General features: G+C 38.4%; 1 protein-coding gene and 2 non-coding genes across 3 annotated transcripts in view; all 3 read left to right on the top strand.

The window, feature by feature from the left end:
- Positions 1-18,501, top strand: part of EIF3A (eukaryotic translation initiation factor 3 subunit A) — a 40,398-nt gene that overhangs the window by 5,409 nt on the left and 16,488 nt on the right. The window contains exons 3-18 of the mRNA XM_077349906.1: positions 3,801-3,937; positions 4,252-4,415; positions 4,706-4,905; positions 5,159-5,367; positions 5,841-6,012; positions 6,472-6,576; positions 8,351-8,449; positions 9,884-10,000; positions 11,217-11,402; positions 12,242-12,589; positions 12,965-13,069; positions 13,161-13,274; positions 13,899-14,021; positions 16,266-16,419; positions 16,730-16,914; positions 17,750-17,835. Coding sequence (XP_077206021.1) covers positions 3,801-3,937; positions 4,252-4,415; positions 4,706-4,905; positions 5,159-5,367; positions 5,841-6,012; positions 6,472-6,576; positions 8,351-8,449; positions 9,884-10,000; positions 11,217-11,402; positions 12,242-12,589; positions 12,965-13,069; positions 13,161-13,274; positions 13,899-14,021; positions 16,266-16,419; positions 16,730-16,914; positions 17,750-17,835 — 2,504 coding nt within the window. The remainder of the gene's footprint in view (positions 1-3,800; positions 3,938-4,251; positions 4,416-4,705; positions 4,906-5,158; positions 5,368-5,840; positions 6,013-6,471; positions 6,577-8,350; positions 8,450-9,883; positions 10,001-11,216; positions 11,403-12,241; positions 12,590-12,964; positions 13,070-13,160; positions 13,275-13,898; positions 14,022-16,265; positions 16,420-16,729; positions 16,915-17,749; positions 17,836-18,501) is intronic.
- LOC143844116 (small nucleolar RNA SNORA19) lies at positions 7,744-7,875 on the top strand. Its single transcript, XR_013233817.1, has one exon. It is a non-coding gene; the product is annotated as a small nucleolar RNA SNORA19 (small nucleolar RNA).
- LOC143844115 (small nucleolar RNA SNORA19) lies at positions 9,573-9,705 on the top strand. Its single transcript, XR_013233816.1, has one exon. It is a non-coding gene; the product is annotated as a small nucleolar RNA SNORA19 (small nucleolar RNA).

Genomic DNA, 18,501 nt, shown 5'->3' with positions numbered 1-18,501 from the left:
CTGCAGTGGGGAGGGCAATCGCCCGGCTGCGCATGCCGCACATGTGCGGCTGCAAATGCTCATGTGTGGTAGTGCCGCACATGCGCGTTTACGTCCGTGCATGGCACATGCGCAGCCCTGCTCCCTCCCCCCCCAAAAAGAAGCTCGCCGGGCTGCAAGCTAATCGGATGCTTTTGTAGCCAATTTGCTTGCAGCCTGGGAAGTTTCTTACTGTGGGGGGCGCAGGGAGAGGGAGCCGCGGCCCGGTGGTTGTGGACCACCGCTTTATTGAATATGAGATTTGTCTGTAAAACACCTCAAGCTGATCAGACATGTTAAACAAATATGTGTGCTTTAAGGCAGGGGTAGTCAACCTGTGGTCCTCTAGATGTCCATGGACTACAATTTCCATGAGCCCCTGCCAGCAAATGCTGGCAGGGGCTCATGGGAATTGTAGTCCATGGACATCTGGAGGACCACAGGTTGACTACTGCTTTAAGGGCTGTCAAGTCACTTCTGAGCTATGGCAACCTGTGATCAGTGACAACCCAAATGCACTATCGTTAACAGTCTTGCTTGGGTTTTGCTAATTAAACACTGTGACTTCCTTGATTGAATCAATGTATTTAATGTTGGGTCTTCCTCTATTCCTGCTGTTTTCAACTTTTCCTTGTGTTATTGTCTTTTTCAATTATTCTTGTCTCTTCATAATGTCCCCACAGTATGATAGCCTGTGTTTAGTCATTTTAGCTTCTAAAGAGAGTTCAGGATTGATTTTACCTAGAACCAAATGTCTTGTCTTTTTCGTATTCATAAAACTCCTCCTACCACATTTCAAATGAATCTTGTTCTTTTCTTTTTTGTTCTCTTCTATTACTTTAATTAATTTATACATAAAGTGGCTTAGATAATTTCCTTCTCTCCATTTTATCCTCACAACCAACCCTATGAGATAGGTTTGGCTAGGGAACTATAATTGGCCCAAGGTCACCCAGCAAGCTTGCATATCACATGGGGATAGTTGTTGTTAAACACATCACCCAATAGACAAAAGGATTAAAATATTTTCAACTGCTAGAATTCTTTCTGGATCCCTATCAGAATGTAAATAAGTTGCAGGGATAAATGTCCAAATGAACTTGCAAATGTGGTAAAATAAAATGCCGCATCAGATTAGCATACAAAGGACAATTCAGAAGGATATGTGCTATTGCATTAATCTTACCTAAGGTACAGGGGCAGATTCATTCTGAATAAGGTAAACACATGAACCTACCCTTTATAACTGCTAAGGAATGAGCATTTAGTCTGGCCAAAATAAACACCCTTAACAGACTTTGGGAAGTCGATAGGTATAAGAGAGAAGAGCTGTGGAGATGGAATAACAAAAAGTTTGGATGAACAGGTGCAGCATGCTTTAAAGACAGAGCTTCGCCGAGTTTCGTCAGTCATCCATTGAGGCTTTTCATTTATTTTGGCTATAAGAATGGTCTTTTGCATTCTTCCTTGATAATACATCTTATTTCAACTTGTAGTTCTCCCTGTTTGCTTGAACTTAGTAATGAAAATCTCTTTTTTACGAACAGAAGCACATAAGAAGAGCCCTGCTGCATCAGAGCAATAGTCAATCTTGTTTAGCATCCTGTCTCTCACAATGGCCAACCAGTTCCTCTGGACCACTAGCAACAGGGCCAAGGCCCTGCCCTGATGTTGTCTCCTGGTTCTGGCATTCAAAGTCTTAGTGGTTCATAATGTGGAAGTTCCACCATGACTAGTAGCTATATTGATAGCCTACATGAATCTCTGTAATCTTTTAAATCCTTTTAAAAGCTGTTTTTTCCTGAGGCCATCACTACATCCTCTGGCAGAGAATTCCACATTTTAATCACATTTTAATCACTCTGTGCAAAGTAGTGTTTTCTTTTGTCAGTCCTGAAACTATTGCCCACCAGTTTCATTGAATGTCTTCAAGTTTTAGTATTTTGGTAGAGTAAGAGAAATGTCTTTTTGTCAGCTGTTCCACTGCTTCAATAATTTTATAAACCTCTATTGTTGTCCTTTGTCTCTTTGCTAAACTAAGAAGTTCACTTCTTAGTCTTTTCTTTTCCAAACATAAAAGTCCCAGACTCTTAGCCTTTCCTCATAGGGAAGGTACTCCAACCCCCTAATCTTGGTTGCCCTCTTCTATACTCTTTCCAGCTCTGTGATGTCCTTTTGGAGATACGGTGGCCCGAATTGTGCACAGTATTCCAAATGAGACTGCACCATAGATCTATATAGGGGCAATACAATATTGGCTGTTTTATTCACAATCCCCTAATAATCAGTGCTGGAGCACACGAGTTGACACTTTCACTGAGCTCTCCACCATGGCCCTAAGATCTTTTCCCCCTCAGTCTCAGCAAGTTCAGACTGTTACTTGAAGTTGATATCTTTTGTCCCATTGTGCATCACCTTACACTTACCAACATTGAATTTCATTTGCCACCTTGTCATCTACTCACCTACAGTCATCCTTGGTTTTCACCATCCTGAATAATTTTGCGTCATCTGCGAACTTGGCCACCTCACTACTCACCCTAGGCCCAAATTACTTATGAATATAATAGTAGGAGCCTTTCAAACCCAGTCCTTGTGGGATTCCACTCCGTACTTCCCTGGGATATGAAAACTGTCTTATTGATTATGCCTCTTTGCTTCCTGTCATTTAACCTATTTTTAATTCATAAGAGAACCCATCCTCTTTTTCCATGACTGTTACATTTGCTCTGGAGTCTTTGGTGAGGTACCTTGTCAAAAGCCTTTTGAAAGTCCAGGTGTAGAATGTTTACGAGTTCACCATTGTCTACGTCAGGGGTAGTCAAACTGCGGCCCTTCAGATGTCCATGGACTACAATTCCCAGAAGCCCCTGCCAGCGAATGCTGGCAGGGGCTTCTGGGAATTGTAGTCCATGGACATCTGGAGGGCCGCAGTTTGACTACCCCTGGTCTACGTGCTTGGTCATTTTCTCAAGGAACTCCAAAATTTTTCCCTCAGCAGGCTTTGTCCCTCTGTGAGCCTAGGAATTTTATTTTTGATTACAATCCTTGATTACAATTGCTACTAATTTTCCTGGGGTGTTAAGCTGACTAGACTGTAACTTCCTGATTCCCTTCTGGATCCCCTTTTAAAAATTAATGTAACATTTGCTACTCTCTAGTCTTCTGGTATAGTGACTGAATTTAGTATGTATGCCATCACAGGGTCTTTAAGCTCTTCAGAAATGTTGTTTAGATTGTATTTTGGCACTGTGAATATTTGGATGCTTTTCTTCAGCTTTATTTTTAATTTTCATTATCAACAATTCATGTCTTGCTCAACAGTAAGCTCTTGATCTTGTTTTAGCATAGAGGACAGAGCTTCTTCCAGTTATGTAATCTATTTGATGACTGCATTGGCCATTGAATGATGTACACCTATAGTATACAATTGCCTGTTAGGTTGTCTGAAACATGTTCGTAGTGAACAAACTGTTTTCCTCACAGAATTATACAAATTGTTATTCTGCTTCATTTTGTATTCCTAGCCTAAATCTTCCAACAATATTTGCTTCTGCCTTGTTACCTAATCTGATAGAATTACCCATGATTAGCAAATAATTCAGTAAATGATTTATTCTTAATAACAGTAGGCTTCTTAGGATATCTGAATAATAGAAGCAATAGCACATTTGCATCCAGTTCTATTGCTGCATTTTACTACTGTATTTTGAGTTTCCTAATTAAAATACTGATGGTCATGTTTAGGCAAAACTAGTTTAACGATTCCATTGTTGATGCAGGTGAACATCAAATCCTTGGAAGATGTAGTTCGAGCCTATTTAAAACTAGCAGAAGAAAAAACTGAAGCTGCCAAAGAAGAATCTCAACAGATGGTGCTAGATATAGAAGATCTGGATAATATTCAGACTCCAGAGAGGTAGGAAACTGTGCTGTGACTTTTATTTTTGTCTTGATGAAAAAGTGTGCTTGTTGAGAAAAGGTTGGTGAGCTAAGTTGTTTCCTCAGGTTCCACAAAAGAAAAACATTAACAGAGTGAGTTCTGACATTCTCTACCATTTGCTGTAAAGTCCATATCAGGCCTGCCTAAAACAATTTTTACATCTCTGTAACTCTGAAAGATGTGTGTAAAACATGATGTAGCGTAACTGCATTGTGCTGCCCTATCCACATCTTGAAAAGCAAGAGAAATTGATTGTATGGCATAAAATATTCTTTTTGTTTCTTAACTAGTGTTCTCCTAAGTGCTGTAAGTGGTGAAGACACCCAAGATCGTACTGATCGGCTACTTTTGACACCCTGGGTTAAATTTCTATGGGAGTCATACAGGCAATGCCTGGATCTTCTCAGAAACAATTCTAGAGTGGAGCGCCTCTACCATGATATTGCACAACAAGGTAAAATTGGAATTGTAGCTAAACATATGTGGCGTCTTTAAAAGTAGAGGTTTTAAAGTTTTGAATGTTTGAAGTGTGGCTTAATTAATGTATCTAATTTAATTCATTTGGAGGTTTGTGAACCAGAACTTTAAAAGAAATCAGAACTTATTTTTTAGAAAAAGAACATTCCCATTTTAATAATGCATACTTTTTCATTACTTCTTCAAAAGTAGTACATGCTTGGTTTTAGCAGGTCAAGCTGTCTTTTCGACAATTAAAACATTTACTATTTGGGATAATTCTTGCAGCTTTCAAGTTCTGTTTGCAATACACTCGTAAGGCTGAATTTCGCAAACTCTGTGACAATCTGAGAATGCATTTGGGTCAGATTCAGCGACATCACAATCAGAGTACAGCCATCAACCTCAATAATCCAGAGAGTCAGTCAATGCATTTGGAAACCAGGCTCGTGCAGCTGGACAGTGCTATCAGCATGGAACTCTGGCAGGTGTGTATTTGTGGCAATGGCATCCCTTTTTTGTCCTCAGCCTCAGAACCCTAACATCTGTTTTCATATTTTGTAAGATGCAGTAGCTCAGAGTTAATGTAGAGTTAATTTTACAGCATAGCTCTAAACACAGTTGACTGTAAGATTATATAATTTACAATTAAATGTTCTTAGATTTTAGTGAAGTCGCATCATCTCATTCCTCACCTTCTCCAGCCACTACTGGTGTAACGAGCAATTTCCCCCATTTCAGGAAGCCTTCAAAGCAGTGGAAGATATACATGGACTGTTTTCGTTGTCCAAAAAACCTCCGAAGCCCCAACTAATGGCAAATTATTACCACAAAGTTTCTACTGTATTCTGGAAATCGGGAAATGCACTTTTTCATGCTTCCACACTTCATCGTCTTTACCATCTCTCACGAGAAATGCGAAAGAATCTCACACAGGATGAGATGCAAAGGTATACAAATATTTGTCTGTAGGATGGTGGTTGTTTATAACAATATCCTTGGCATGTTGCAGCATGAGCAGACTGAATAGTCCATTATGGGTAGAGCTCACCAGAGCTTGGGAATTAAGCAAGGCCAGCCATAGTCAGTTACATGGGAAACCACCAAGAAAGACTGGGGTTGCTATGTGGAGGAAGGCAATGGCAAACCACCTATACTCACCTCCTGCCTTGAACTCCCCATGGTTGAGGTTGCCATGAATTGGTTGCAATGACATTACGTTCTTCTTGTGTTACAGTATATTAGAAATTGCATTCTAAAATTCTGAAAGATCTTTTTAGCTCTGGTATCTGGAATGAAGGGATATGGAGCTTTGCTGTGCAGTACTCCTGGGAGTAAGCTACTGCTCTTGTAAAAGAGGGAAGGTAAATAGTGAGTGAAGCAATATTTTTCTTAATGTTTTTCTCCAATGTTTTGTTGGCAGGATGTCAACAAGAGTCCTCTTGGCCACTCTCTCAATCCCAATAACTCCTGAACGAACTGACATTGCTCGTCTTTTGGACATGGATGGCATAATTGTTGAAAAGCAACGACGATTAGCAACACTTCTGGGACTTCAGGCTCCTCCTACACGAATCTCTCTTCTTAATGACATGGCAAGTAACGTTTAGAAGATCACTTTTAGATAGTTCATATCCTTAATCAAAAGTCACCTGAACAACACTTGGGAAAGAAATGAAGAATATTGTGATGACCACTAACATTTAGTGAAAGCTGCTGGTTTACTGAGTTCTCTTGGATTTTACATTGTAATTCCAGTATGTCAGGGGCTGTTACAACAGTAGCATATCTTGAAGGGATCATAATTTATGACTGGGCTTGCTTCCTTGAGTAATCTAACTGTAAAGGTAACATTATTCATATGGTTTCAGCTGAAGTTGCACGTCCCCATTCTGAAGCTAGCAAGTGAAAAGTGGGTCTTAAATGTCCGGGTAATTTTAATTGGATAAGTTGTTTTTTAAAGACAAAACATGCTTAGGTTAATATTGCACTAATATTGTTTAGTAATATTTAAGTAAACAAAATAACAACCTCCTATCATATTTTTTTTGCAGGTGAGATTCAATGTAGTACAGTATGTTGTCCCAGAAGTAAAGGAACTTTATAACTGGCTTGAAGTAGATTTTCACCCATTGAAGTTATGTGGTCGTGTTTGCAAGGTAAATGATGAAAACTTAAGAGGGGACTTCCATTTCACTTGTACATAGGCTGTCTTCAAATTGTTGGGTGAAACATTGTGCATTGGTTCATAATTTTTTTTCTGAGGTTGTTAAAAAGAGGTTATGTCGGGAGGAGTGTATGTGGGTTCTATAATTGAATGGGGTTGACTATCAGGGAGGAGTAGGTGTGCTTAACAGTTAAATGCTTTTTTTCCCTGCTACAAAGTACTCCCTTCCCAGCTGCTTTTATCTCTTTCGTGAAACTTGCATATCCTTGCATCTTTTCCCCAGCAGATGTAAAAGGAGCTTGAAGTTCGTGGTTCTTTGAGTTTTGCAGATGATTTTTAGCAAGCAAAGATTAAGGATTTAAATAGCTCCTACTAACTTCTGCTCCTTTAAATTGCTGCTCCTGAAGCTGCAAGTGGGATGGACAAAATCTGTGTCTCACACAGTTCCACCATAAGAGCTGCTTCTTGTTTCTTATTCTGCTTTTGGCATTTGGCCATTTTTTTAGTCTTCCTTTTAAAATTTTATGATACTACATAAACAACATTCCATTTAAAAAAAGATTTCTAATGTGACATGGCTCATTAAATTTCAGGCGACGTGGCGTCTAGAAATTTCATAATGGTGCCTTATGTTCATCAGTTATTTATTCTAAAGATCTCTTGGCGATTATCAGTAAAAATACAGTGCTTATTTAAGTGAGGAATCGAGGTTAGCCTTTTGTTGTGATGAGAACTCTACACTGTATATACAGAAATGTTGTTATAGGTTTAAAATTATGACAAGCAACCATGAAGAGTTTAGGATTAGGCTTTATTATACCAATAATTTGAAAGTATCATAATCATATCATCATAATTGAAATATACAACCTTGGAGACTGAAAATAAGTCTGGCTCCTAAAGCTGAAGATAATTTGTCAAAGCCTGCATTATGGATTAATTTGACTTCATATACTCATTGCTAAGCATAAAACTACCTGGTCATACAAATTAAAAATAGCTATGAAAGTCTTTTTTATTGTACTAGAAATTATACTGATAGCAAGTAAAATTTCATGCCTATATTTGTGGTTCATTGTGGCATCAGTTATCCAGAAACCTGAATAATTGCCTGTTAGTGGACATATAATGAAAGAGTTATTTTGAATTGTATGGGCCAAAGCACATTTAATTGTCTTTTTCTTAGTACCTTTAAGAACAAAGATATTTCTGATGTGCTTACATAATAAATGAAGGCAAATTAACAGTGGGGCAGATGTTAGTCATCACTGTCAGTCACCTTCAAACAAAACTGAACTTGCAATACACATTATGAAAAACAAAAAATGCTACTCCTGTTGATTTTTCACAATGTGTACTAGGAAAAAAATATTTTCTGATCAACTTTGAAATGGAAGGCTAATTGTGGTCTTGAGAATAATTTTCCGAAAAGGTTTAAAGGGCTCTTTAGATGCAGTTGCTTAAGTTCTTCCCACACATTCCTAAGTGACTCTTTTGAGCATCCAAATTAGAAGCAACTAGCTCTTGGCTATCAAAATTCTCATCATCTCAGTAAATCTGATATGTACCTTCTGTGATACAGCAAAAGTTTAATTAGCCAGGTAAGTGAGTTTGTAACATGAATGTTAAAATGGTTCCTGCAGATGTGCATCTGGGAAGAACTGGGGTGGGGGATGAATGAGAAGGGGTGTTTGCAGTACATTCAGAATGATATATTGCCTGATCTATCCCTGGTGTCTTATAAGCCTCTGGATGATTCTGTACAGGTCCTAAATTGGGTAAGAGACCAATCTGAAAAAGAACCAGAACTGCAGTTATATATTCCTCATCTGCAGAACAATACCATCCTCAGACTGCTTCAGCAGGTATGATTACAACACAAGGTTTTAAAAGTAGTGTATGGTTGTAGTAACTTTTTTCTCAGTTTCTTTGCATTTAAAAAGAATTCCTTCAAGTGTGAAAGGGATCGTTATTTTAGATGCACTTACATGTATTCGCTTTAACTCGGCTGTTGATTGGTGTGTCAGACAGTTGCCTTTGATGCCCAATTTCTTCATTACTTCAGCAACATGGCTGTTGCCATTTGTGCTGATTCGATGCTCTTTCCAGTAGCATCTGCAGCTTCCTCCCAGATGGTTAGAATAGCAGTGTTTGCTTTGCTGGGAGGTGTGTTACTATTGTGGTATCTGTCAATGTGATCTGCCCTGTCATGCAGAGAAGTTATGTTGTCACCCAAAAGCAATATGGGAGCAACACTAAGACAGCATTAGCTCTGTTGCTTTGGTTACAAGGCTACAAAGGCTTAGTGAGTTACTGATGAGCTAATTGCTTTTGCCTTGTGCACTCTACCACTAACATAACAGTAAGTAAAATCCTGAATTGCTGAAAAATAGTTTGCAGCCATTCAACTGTATTCTGAATTGCACAGAAGCCCTGCTTGAAACCCATATAAAAGGATCATTATGTACATTTCATGCACAAAAGAGCCAAAGTACATTTCATGCACAAAAGAGCCAAAGCACATCAGACCAAAGTACTCTAATTGGCTTACTATATTCTTCCATCTCTAAACATGAAAAGCGTATAGGAAGGCAATAGCCAGCATACTCTGAATTGTTTTTTAAACATATAGTATGAGGCATTTTACACACTAAAAATCCCACTGGCTAAATCATTAATAGATTCCATATGCCAAACATTTTTTTAAAATTGAGACTGTTTTGGTTGGATCTGTGCAGCACCCACAAAAAGCACCAATGACCTTTCCTGTTTCCCTCGTCTTTCCTGTTTTCCCCTAGCAGCTTTTTGTGAATCCCTAAAAGAATACTTGATGTTGGTTGACCCATACAGATAAAATATATGTGGCATGCAGTGTGGTGAAGAAGAAGCAGGCAAAATTGCCCTTCTGCCTGTTGCATCAGCAGATCTTCATGTAGCAGAAAGCAGCTTCCTGTCAGGCAGAAGAATACAGCCGTTTTGATTTTTCAAAAGCACATTTCATTGACCTGCTTTCTTTGCATTGGGAAGCAGTGTTATTTCTGATGTGCAAAAGGAACAGTTTGAAAGCTAATTAGCAGCATTGCTGTAAATAGTAATTGCTGCCAGTCTCTTTCATACATATTAGGTGCCTGGTAGAATTATCAGGCCCATTTGGAAACCATACGTTTCTCTTAAAACATTGATCAGTAATTATTGTTAATGCTTAAGCTGTAGTCTAAATGTTGATGAAATTACCTTTCACAAGTACTTGTGCTCATCTAGAATTATTGGGAAAAGTTCACTATTCATGTGTCATGCAGGTGGCCCAAATTTATCAAGGCATCGAGTTTTCTCGTTTGACTACTCTGGTTCCTTTTGTTGATGCTTTCCAACTGGAACGTGCAATAGTAGATGCAGCCAGGCATTGTGACTTGCAAGTAAGTGGTACAGCAGAATGTGTCAAAATGTTCAAGCATATTGTTCTTTATGTAAATCCGAGACCTTGGATTAAAACATGCTGAAACTGTTCCAGTGTAAGAATTGTTCTGTTCTCTTAGATGTAACTAATTCATATTGGACTAATTTTTAGTTTAGTTGGTGCAAACTTTTACAAGAATATTTAGTCTGGTAATTTTTAACTAAAGATAATAGGTAGGAACAAGTTCCCAGAAAAAACCTCCCCCTTCCCCATTTGAAAAGCTGTTCCTCTGGATTGGAGAAATTTGGGGATAGTGGGATAGTGTCATCTGGGGGTGGGGAGTCTGTTGAAAGAAGATACTTTCAGAAGTGTGCAGACAATAGACTGGAATTCTTTGGCCTTCCCTTGTGATGAGGAATATGGGCTATCAGGAAGCACCAAGGATGCAAGAAGAAGGTAACCAAATTGTACCATGTTAATGTACAGTCGTGTACAAGATGCATATATTCAGTTTTTGCAATAGGGATTTTTTCTTCTCCAAGCCTCACCTCATACTTAAATTTCCTTATATCCTTAGTCTCAGGTACGCTTTCATGCTCAGCAGACTGGATATTTTACTGGCAGCAGACTTGGGGTGCTTTAGTAAAAACTCATTCTTGGACCATTTTTGCTGTTGCAAGTCCTGTGCAATAGAGAAATTGTATTATGTTATTTTGTAGTCAGGGTGATACAGATCTTCGGATCATATCTGTCTTGATCAGATACCAGCTTCCTACTAAACCCTAGGTGATATCTTTTCGGTTGGCAGATACTGATCCAGTATTCTCTGGTCAAAATATTAATGAAAGGGGAATTAGTAGAAAATGCATATCCAATCTTGCACAAGATCTTGCTTTTTTAGTCAAAGAGCTTTCACAAGAGGGAAGGGAATGATTTATGCTATTTTCCCCAGAAGTGTCAGCCCTCTGTGTTGTATCACAATATTCCTGGGGGGTCTCCCACCAGTCATCAACTACTTGAGAGGTGCTGTTCAGGGAAAGTATAGAGATGCATTTCATAACTCTGTAAATACTACATTTCATTAGATCTAGTCCTTTACTTTGTCAGTTTTTGCCATTTCATTCAAGAAGGATAAATCATATATACTGTGTTAATCTTAGCACTCAATGGCAGTAGTGCTAGTTGAAAACTTCAACACAACTATAAAAATTATCTTTACCTTCAACTGTTAAAAGGTTCGTATTGATCACACCACTCGAACTCTGAGTTTTGGATCAGATTTGAATTACTGCACTCGAGAGGATGCTCCTCTGGGACCACAGCTGCAGAGCATGCCTTCTGAGCAGATCAGGAACCAGCTAACTGCTATGTCATCCGCACTTGCAAAGGCTCTTGAAGTGATTAAGCCACCTCACCTATTGGTAAGTCATTAGGAGGATTTAGAATACCTTTGAAAGTCTTGTGATAAACGGTTTGGTTTCCTTGGTCATGGTTTTCTTGCGCTTGCTTTTGTTACTTTGTCTGGCACTGAAAGGTCTGTTGATTCATTCTACTTCAGTATATCTCTGATTCACTTGTGGTTTTGATAAATTGTAGCAATTTTTTTCTGGCTAGGAGGGGAGAAAGTGGAGAATGGTGTGGGAGGAAATAAGAGGGATAATTTACAATTTTGTTATATAGTCCCATTTTGTGGAAACATTGGCAGGGAGATCAGTCAGAGATGGTGCTACTCATTTTGAAAGGTGTCCTGGTAAACACTGTTCAGCTAAATTTGAGTGGCTTTTCATTTGACTTTTTAGAAAACAGTTTTTGTTTAAGTTTTACTGAATCTCATGAGAGAAATCTTGTTACCCTCTCGTTTCACACCCTTATATATATTGCATCACAGTTTGGTCCTCTTTGATTCTTGTATATGTGTAGTCATGGGAATCAGATGTTAAGAGTAGTGTTATCTATGCTAAAGGCTGCTTGGCATTTCCTGTGTATGTATTTGTGTTGTTCTTCTAAACAGCAGTGCATTCCAACATAAACTTATTTGTACATAGTTGGCTTGTTTGGAATAATTGTTCAAATACATTCATTAATACTGTGCAAACGTATTCGTTCTAAACCTGTTTATTTCTGTGACTGGAATAACTCATCTCAGGATTGCAAAAACAGAAGTCTAAAAAGCAATAGTACTTATTTGAACTTAAGCCATGTTTTAACTTTTCATAATTTATACATTTTAAAGGTGCTTTGCTGTGCTTTTTAATCTTAGCTAGAGAAGGAAGAGCAACATCAACAGGCTGTTACAGCTTACTTAAAAAATTCAAGGAAAGAACATCAACGTATCCTTGCTCGACGTCAGACTATTGAGGAAAGAAAGGAACGTCTGGAAAATCTGAATATTCAGCGTGAAAAAGAAGAGTTGGAACAGCGTGAAGCTGAACTTCAAAAGGTTCGCAAAGCCGAAGAGGAGAGACTTCGGCAGGAGGCAAAAGAGAGAGAAAAGGAGCGCATTCTGCAGGAACATGAACAAATTAAAAAGAAAACTGTTCGTGAACGGCTGGAGCAGATTAAGAAGACTGAACTGGGAGCCAAGGCCTTCAAAGATATTGATATTGAAGTAAGAAATCTTTTTATTATCTTCCAGAATGTGCTGATGACTTCAATTTGTTCATTAACTAAGGACTATTTTGCAGAATCTAGGGAGCTGACATACTGTTGGTTCATCTTAACTTAGTAGACTGTCTTTTCTGAGGACCTTTGATAGAGATCTTTTCCACTCCAGTTACTGGAGATGTGTTTAACTGGGGGTGGGTGGGTGGAGTACTAGGAAGTGAATTTCAGGCCTTCATGTAGTACTCTACTGCTGTGTTTAGTTATGTCAAAGAAGTCTCTCACTGTGTCCCCCAAAGGTGAAAAATAAGGATTTTCTGCAAGTCAAGTTATGCCAACCACCTAAGTTTGCTTTTTATTCTGTATTTAATTTCTGATTTAGGATCTTGAAGAATTGGATCCAGATTTCATTATGGCAAAACAGGTCGAACAACTGGAGAAAGAAAAAAAGGAGCTTCAGGAGCGTCTGAAGAATCAGGAGAAAAAGGTATTTTTAAAAAGACCACTAGGTTAAGAAGATACAGAATTAGTTCCTTTACATTTCAACCTGAATAATGTAATATTATGTTTTTGTTTAGATTGATTATTTTGAAAGAGCAAAGCGTTTAGAAGAAATTCCCTTAATTAAGACTGCCTATGAAGAGCAAAGAGTCAGAGATATGGAGCTTTGGGAGCAGCAAGAAGAAGAGAGGGTGAGATTTTGATGGAAGATTCTTTCATTTGAGAAGCAAGTTACTTTTAACATTTCCTCTCTATCCATCTGAATAAATAAGACTTATCAGTATATAATAATTTCATTAGTTTTTTTTGCTTTAAGTATTGATGACAGAATTCTGAACTGTGAAGAGTGAATGACTTCATATAATGAGTTGATCCCTTTCCCTTAATAGCAACACTTTTTTGGCACAAGGAGTTTTCCACTCATTCTTCAGGCATATTTGCTGGCAGAAGACTCCTTGCACTGGAGAAAAGCATCCTGTTAATGGAACAGATTCATCCCAATATAATTAGACAATCTTAGTCTCTATTTGATTTCATTTTAATGCTTTACAGTATTCATGGCTGGGCAGCCTTGGATTTAATTAATTTGTTCACATTATTTTAACTGCAACAAATGTGATCTAAATACTTTTATAGACCTAGTGCATACAAGGTTTCACTATTATGTTGTTTCCAATGTGCAATGGGTAACTAAACTCTAAATGTGATATTGAATGAGGTAGGGGTAAGAGGCCTATAGAGTTCGGAAAGATAAAAGTGATCTTTAGAAGAAGTCATATTTTAGTGTAATTCAAACTTTGTTTTGCCCATTACAGATTACAACCATGCAACTGGAGCGTGAAAAGGCCCTTGAGCATAAGGGCAGACTGTCAAGGATGCTGGAGGACAGAGATTTATTTGTATCTAGGCTCAAGGCAGCAAGGAAATCTGTTTATGAGGTAAATCTACATGTTTGAGATTGCATTTTGGGGATTATAAAGTGGATTTTTCCAGAAGCCTGAGTAAGAGGTGGTATGAAGCCTCTCTTCTTTCTGTTATATTTGTGTTCAAAAAGCATTTGCAGAGAGGACGGTGCGAGGGAGGCAGGTTTGATATAAAAATTGTGTTACTAATAATTCCATGTTAATTAGTTCTTCCTTAAGGATTCAGGGTTAAATTAATGGGATTAATTAATGGGATTATTTGACTTAATTTACGTTATAGTCTGCCTTTCTCATGGAGACTCAAGGCAGGTTATGTAGTATAAATCAATGCAATCAGTAGAATGAGACACATAGTAATTAAGAAAACAGAATATGGCAAATAGCGTAAAGTATTAGCCATACAATGCAGAACATGGTGTTCTGTAAGTCTGAAACAATTATTTGAGAACAAGATAAAATAGATAATATGTACTGAACCCCATAGTATAGTTCACCTTCCTGAACAATTTTGTTATAATATAGCCCTGTTTCCTCATTAGAAATGATAGAAAATTGTTTTGAACTTTTGAAACCATAATGTTTTATAACTATACGGTCAGTAGGAGTGAGACTTGCATTGATATGGTGCTCATAAAGATGTACAATTTCTGGACATTTTGAAATCATGGGCAACAATTATTCTCTCTCCTCCCCATTGTGGAAAAAACCCAAACTTTTGAAAAATTGAAATATATGAAATACCTACTGTCCTATCAAATCCAACCTTTTTAACAACATCATTTTAAATGCATCATTTATAATTTAGCATGTAAAATTGCAACATTTAACATGTTTGCGGGATTTAAAAGTTACCAATTCCATGTAACTTTGCAATCAAAATTGCAAATGTACCAATGATGTGAGAGTAAACTGGACAAGGGCCTTTCAGGGCAAGAGAGAAGCAGAGGTGATTTGCTATTGCCTTCCTCTGCAGAGTCCCATCACAGAATGAAGACTAAATTACATGTAACACAGAATGAAGACTAAATTACATGTAACACAGAATGAAGACTAAATTACATGAAATACTAGTCAGGAAGTGTGTGCAGTTGTCGTTCTATGTACCCATGCGTACTATGAAGTAATGAATTTCATTAGAGGATATTGCCTGCCTCTCTGTCATGACCCTGGTATTCCTTGGTAGTCACCCATTCAAATGCTAGCCAAGGCCAGCCCTACTTAGCTTCCAAGATGTGACAGGATCGAGCTAGTCTGGGCTGTCCAAGTCAGGACACATTCGCAATCACCATAAACCAAAAGAACCACATTAATTTAGATTACAGGCACATTGCCTGCACCTCAGAGAGGCTTGCCTGTTCCTCTGATGGAGGCTGTTTCAAGATGGAAGCCATCTGTCAGCCACAAACCCCTTGCCCACATTCCTGGTGGCACATTAAAGTGCTATTCTTAGAAATACCCCCAGGTGGCATGTCAACCGCATGTGGCTCCCAGCCCACTGATTTCATATCAGTGCCCTGTTTGGTATCTATCACCATTCATATAACCCTTATGGCTTCTGCACAAAGAGAAGTTTTTCTCTCCCCCCCCCCCCAGCTACTTGCACTTTGATGAAACAAGGAGGTTAAAGGTGTTCCATAGAATTTCTAGACTCACTTTGTGGTTAGATATTAGTAAGAAAAATCCTTGCCTTTAGATGCATGTACTGGCAGAAGACGGTAGCAGTATACAAGTTTCTTCTCTCATTTTGAGAGCTCTGAGTGACTTTCATTAGCTAAATCTTTCAGCTAAGGTGTCACCAAGACTTCTGGCACTTCTAATTCAAAATGCTAATAGTAGTGAAGCTCATTAGAATTAGGAGATGGGTATAGAAATAATTTAAAAACATGAAAAAGTTTCTTTTTAGGTTTAAAGTTTTAGGTTTAAAAGCTAGAGGGTAAATATTATGGCACATATTCCCATACAAGACAGTGGCATGATTCTTGTCTCATTGTAGAGAGACTCATCTGTAGCATGCGTCCATGGTTTACTATGTTTCTCTCAAGTTGCAAGAATGCTGACTGAGTTAATTGGTACAGGTGGATAGGTCCCCTGATGCTTCAGGTCACCCGGTGAGAAGTTTAGACGCAACCAAAAATAGAACCACCAAGCCTCATGTGTGACCAGTAGTCTATGCATTATTTGTACTAGTTCCAGAATTCTAAGGTTATGTACTGAAACTTGTCTTTATGTATGCATTTACATCCATAAAATGTTTTTCAGGAAAAACTTAAACAATTTCAAGAAAGACTAGCAGAGGAAAGGCATAACCGTTTGGAGGAAAGGAAGAGACAACGCAAAGAGGAAAGACGTATTACTTATTACCAAGAGAAGGAGGAGGAAGAACAAAGACAAAAAGAGGAGAAGATGCTTAAAGGTAAACACTGAAGAGCTGTTGCTGGGGGAAAGGCTATGTTTTTTCTCATAGTGACAGTGTTGCTTGTCTGGGTAGGGATGTGCTGCAGTTCCTACTTGTGAAACAGAATTTGCCACTTGTAAAAATTCTATCAAATTTTAGAGTTATAAATGTTACCTGTATAAAAGACTGGATCCTAATATCCTTTTCTGTGAGAGGAATGATACTTGTTTGACTACAGTCCAAAGTCAGCAGCTGTGAGGGTGGTAGATATTTCCAGACTGGTGATGTCAATAATGAGGAAGATATACTTGCCTCATTGTCTTGACAGAACAAGAAGAAAAAGATCGTGCTGAACGTGAAAAACGTGAGCAAGAAATGCTTGAATATCAGGAACGAGTCAGAAAACTAGAAGAAGTGGAGAAGAAGAAACGCCAAAGAGAACTGGAGATTGAAGAGAGGGAGCGTCGTCGAGAGGAAGAGAGGAGAAATCTTGAAGATCCACTTTCAAGGAAGGTAAATGTTTCTAATACACTATTTACATGCTATCCATTGGCTGTATAGTAGAAAACTGACATAAAATATAAGGAATATATAAATTATAAGAACTGTCCCAGTGTCCTGGAAAGTGCCCTGCACAAGTAAAGTTAGGTGAAGGCACAGTTGGGGCAGTTTGGCCAGAGTCCAGTTCCTAGGACATAAACAGGGTCAGCAACTAGGCAAAAGGGCATGTCCAAGGCAAATTCTAAAGTCAGAGTCGAAATACAGTCCAAAGAGTCAGAGTCATGAAGCAGAGACAGAGTTAATGGTGGTGGGTATATTGACATGTTGCTCACCCAGCCAGTCTCCCCCCCCCCCACTTTATAGAGATGCTTGTCATGCAACTGGATTGCATCATGCAGGTACACATGCACCCCTCCTCCCTATCTGGATCCAGGTGTCTCTGGGCTCCCCCTTCTTTCCAGCATCTCATGACGGACCCTCTTCCGTCTACATTCCAATTGTTCTGGAGGGTGGAGGCCAGGTGGGTGATGGAATGCTGCCTGATTCTGATCCATCGGACTGTCAGACTGCTGTCAGACTGAATTGTTATTTAGCCAGGCAGAAGTAGCGTCTTATAGCAGGCTGTTTTGTAACTGTCTGTGAGCCGGAACCTCCTTTGCCTGCCCATTACTCTTCCGCCGAGTTCTCTGCCTCTTCAGGGCTTACAGAGCCCAGCTGATCCACAACACCCAGTTTAAGAGCTGGGATTCAAAATTGAATGTAAACATTAAAAATATAGTGTGTGCAGGTAAAAGTATAAACATGCTGTTCTTATATGTAAATTAAGTTTTGGTTTTGTTAAATGTAGGAGTCTCGATGGGGAGACAGAGAATCTGAAAATACTTGGAGAAGGACTGAGCCAGAGTCAGAATGGAGACGCCCAGTACCGGAAAGGTATTTTCGATTGGAATAATGTTTGAACAGTTTACATATTGTTGATATTTCTCTTACGATTCTGTAACACTATGAAAAACTGAATAACACAAACATACATATGCACAAATCTCTTTGCATAAAGCATTTCCTCAGTTGACAGTATTTGGTCATTATTGTTGTTACACATTGCAAAAAATCCAGTTTGCAAAAGTTCCCATAATGTATGTGTGTGGAGGAGATACAGTTTCATCTGTGATTATTCACTTTTACAATTATATGATCATGACTGTGATCACTGATACTGAATGATCAAATTGCATTTAGTGATTACAATACTTTCATGTCTGTTATACTTTTTTCTGTCCTGGGGTTTGAGGACTAGAATATATTTGGGTATGTCTCTTCCAACTTTTGTTTTCTTTTGTATTTTAAAGTATGCTATTTAATAACTTGTTTTTCATTTTTCACAAAGCTTGAAGTGGCTTGTATGAGTGATGCCTGAAACCTATTATGTCACCTTCTACTTATGATCTTGATACCTTACAGTTTTCACTGACTAATATTTCGGTTACTTTAAAATAAAGGGATAAAAATAAGAAGCTCAATAAAGCAAAAATACTACTTGGAAATTAAATGCAGGGGAACAGAGGCATACTGAAATATTGCTATGGAGCAAAAGTGTCA

Source organism: Paroedura picta, chromosome 8 (assembly GCF_049243985.1).
Source record: "Paroedura picta isolate Pp20150507F chromosome 8, Ppicta_v3.0, whole genome shotgun sequence".
In the NCBI taxonomy this organism is placed as follows: domain Eukaryota; kingdom Metazoa; phylum Chordata; class Lepidosauria; order Squamata; family Gekkonidae; genus Paroedura; species Paroedura picta.
Note: the sequence above shows the minus strand (reverse complement) of the source record. Positions and strands in the feature narration are given on the sequence as shown.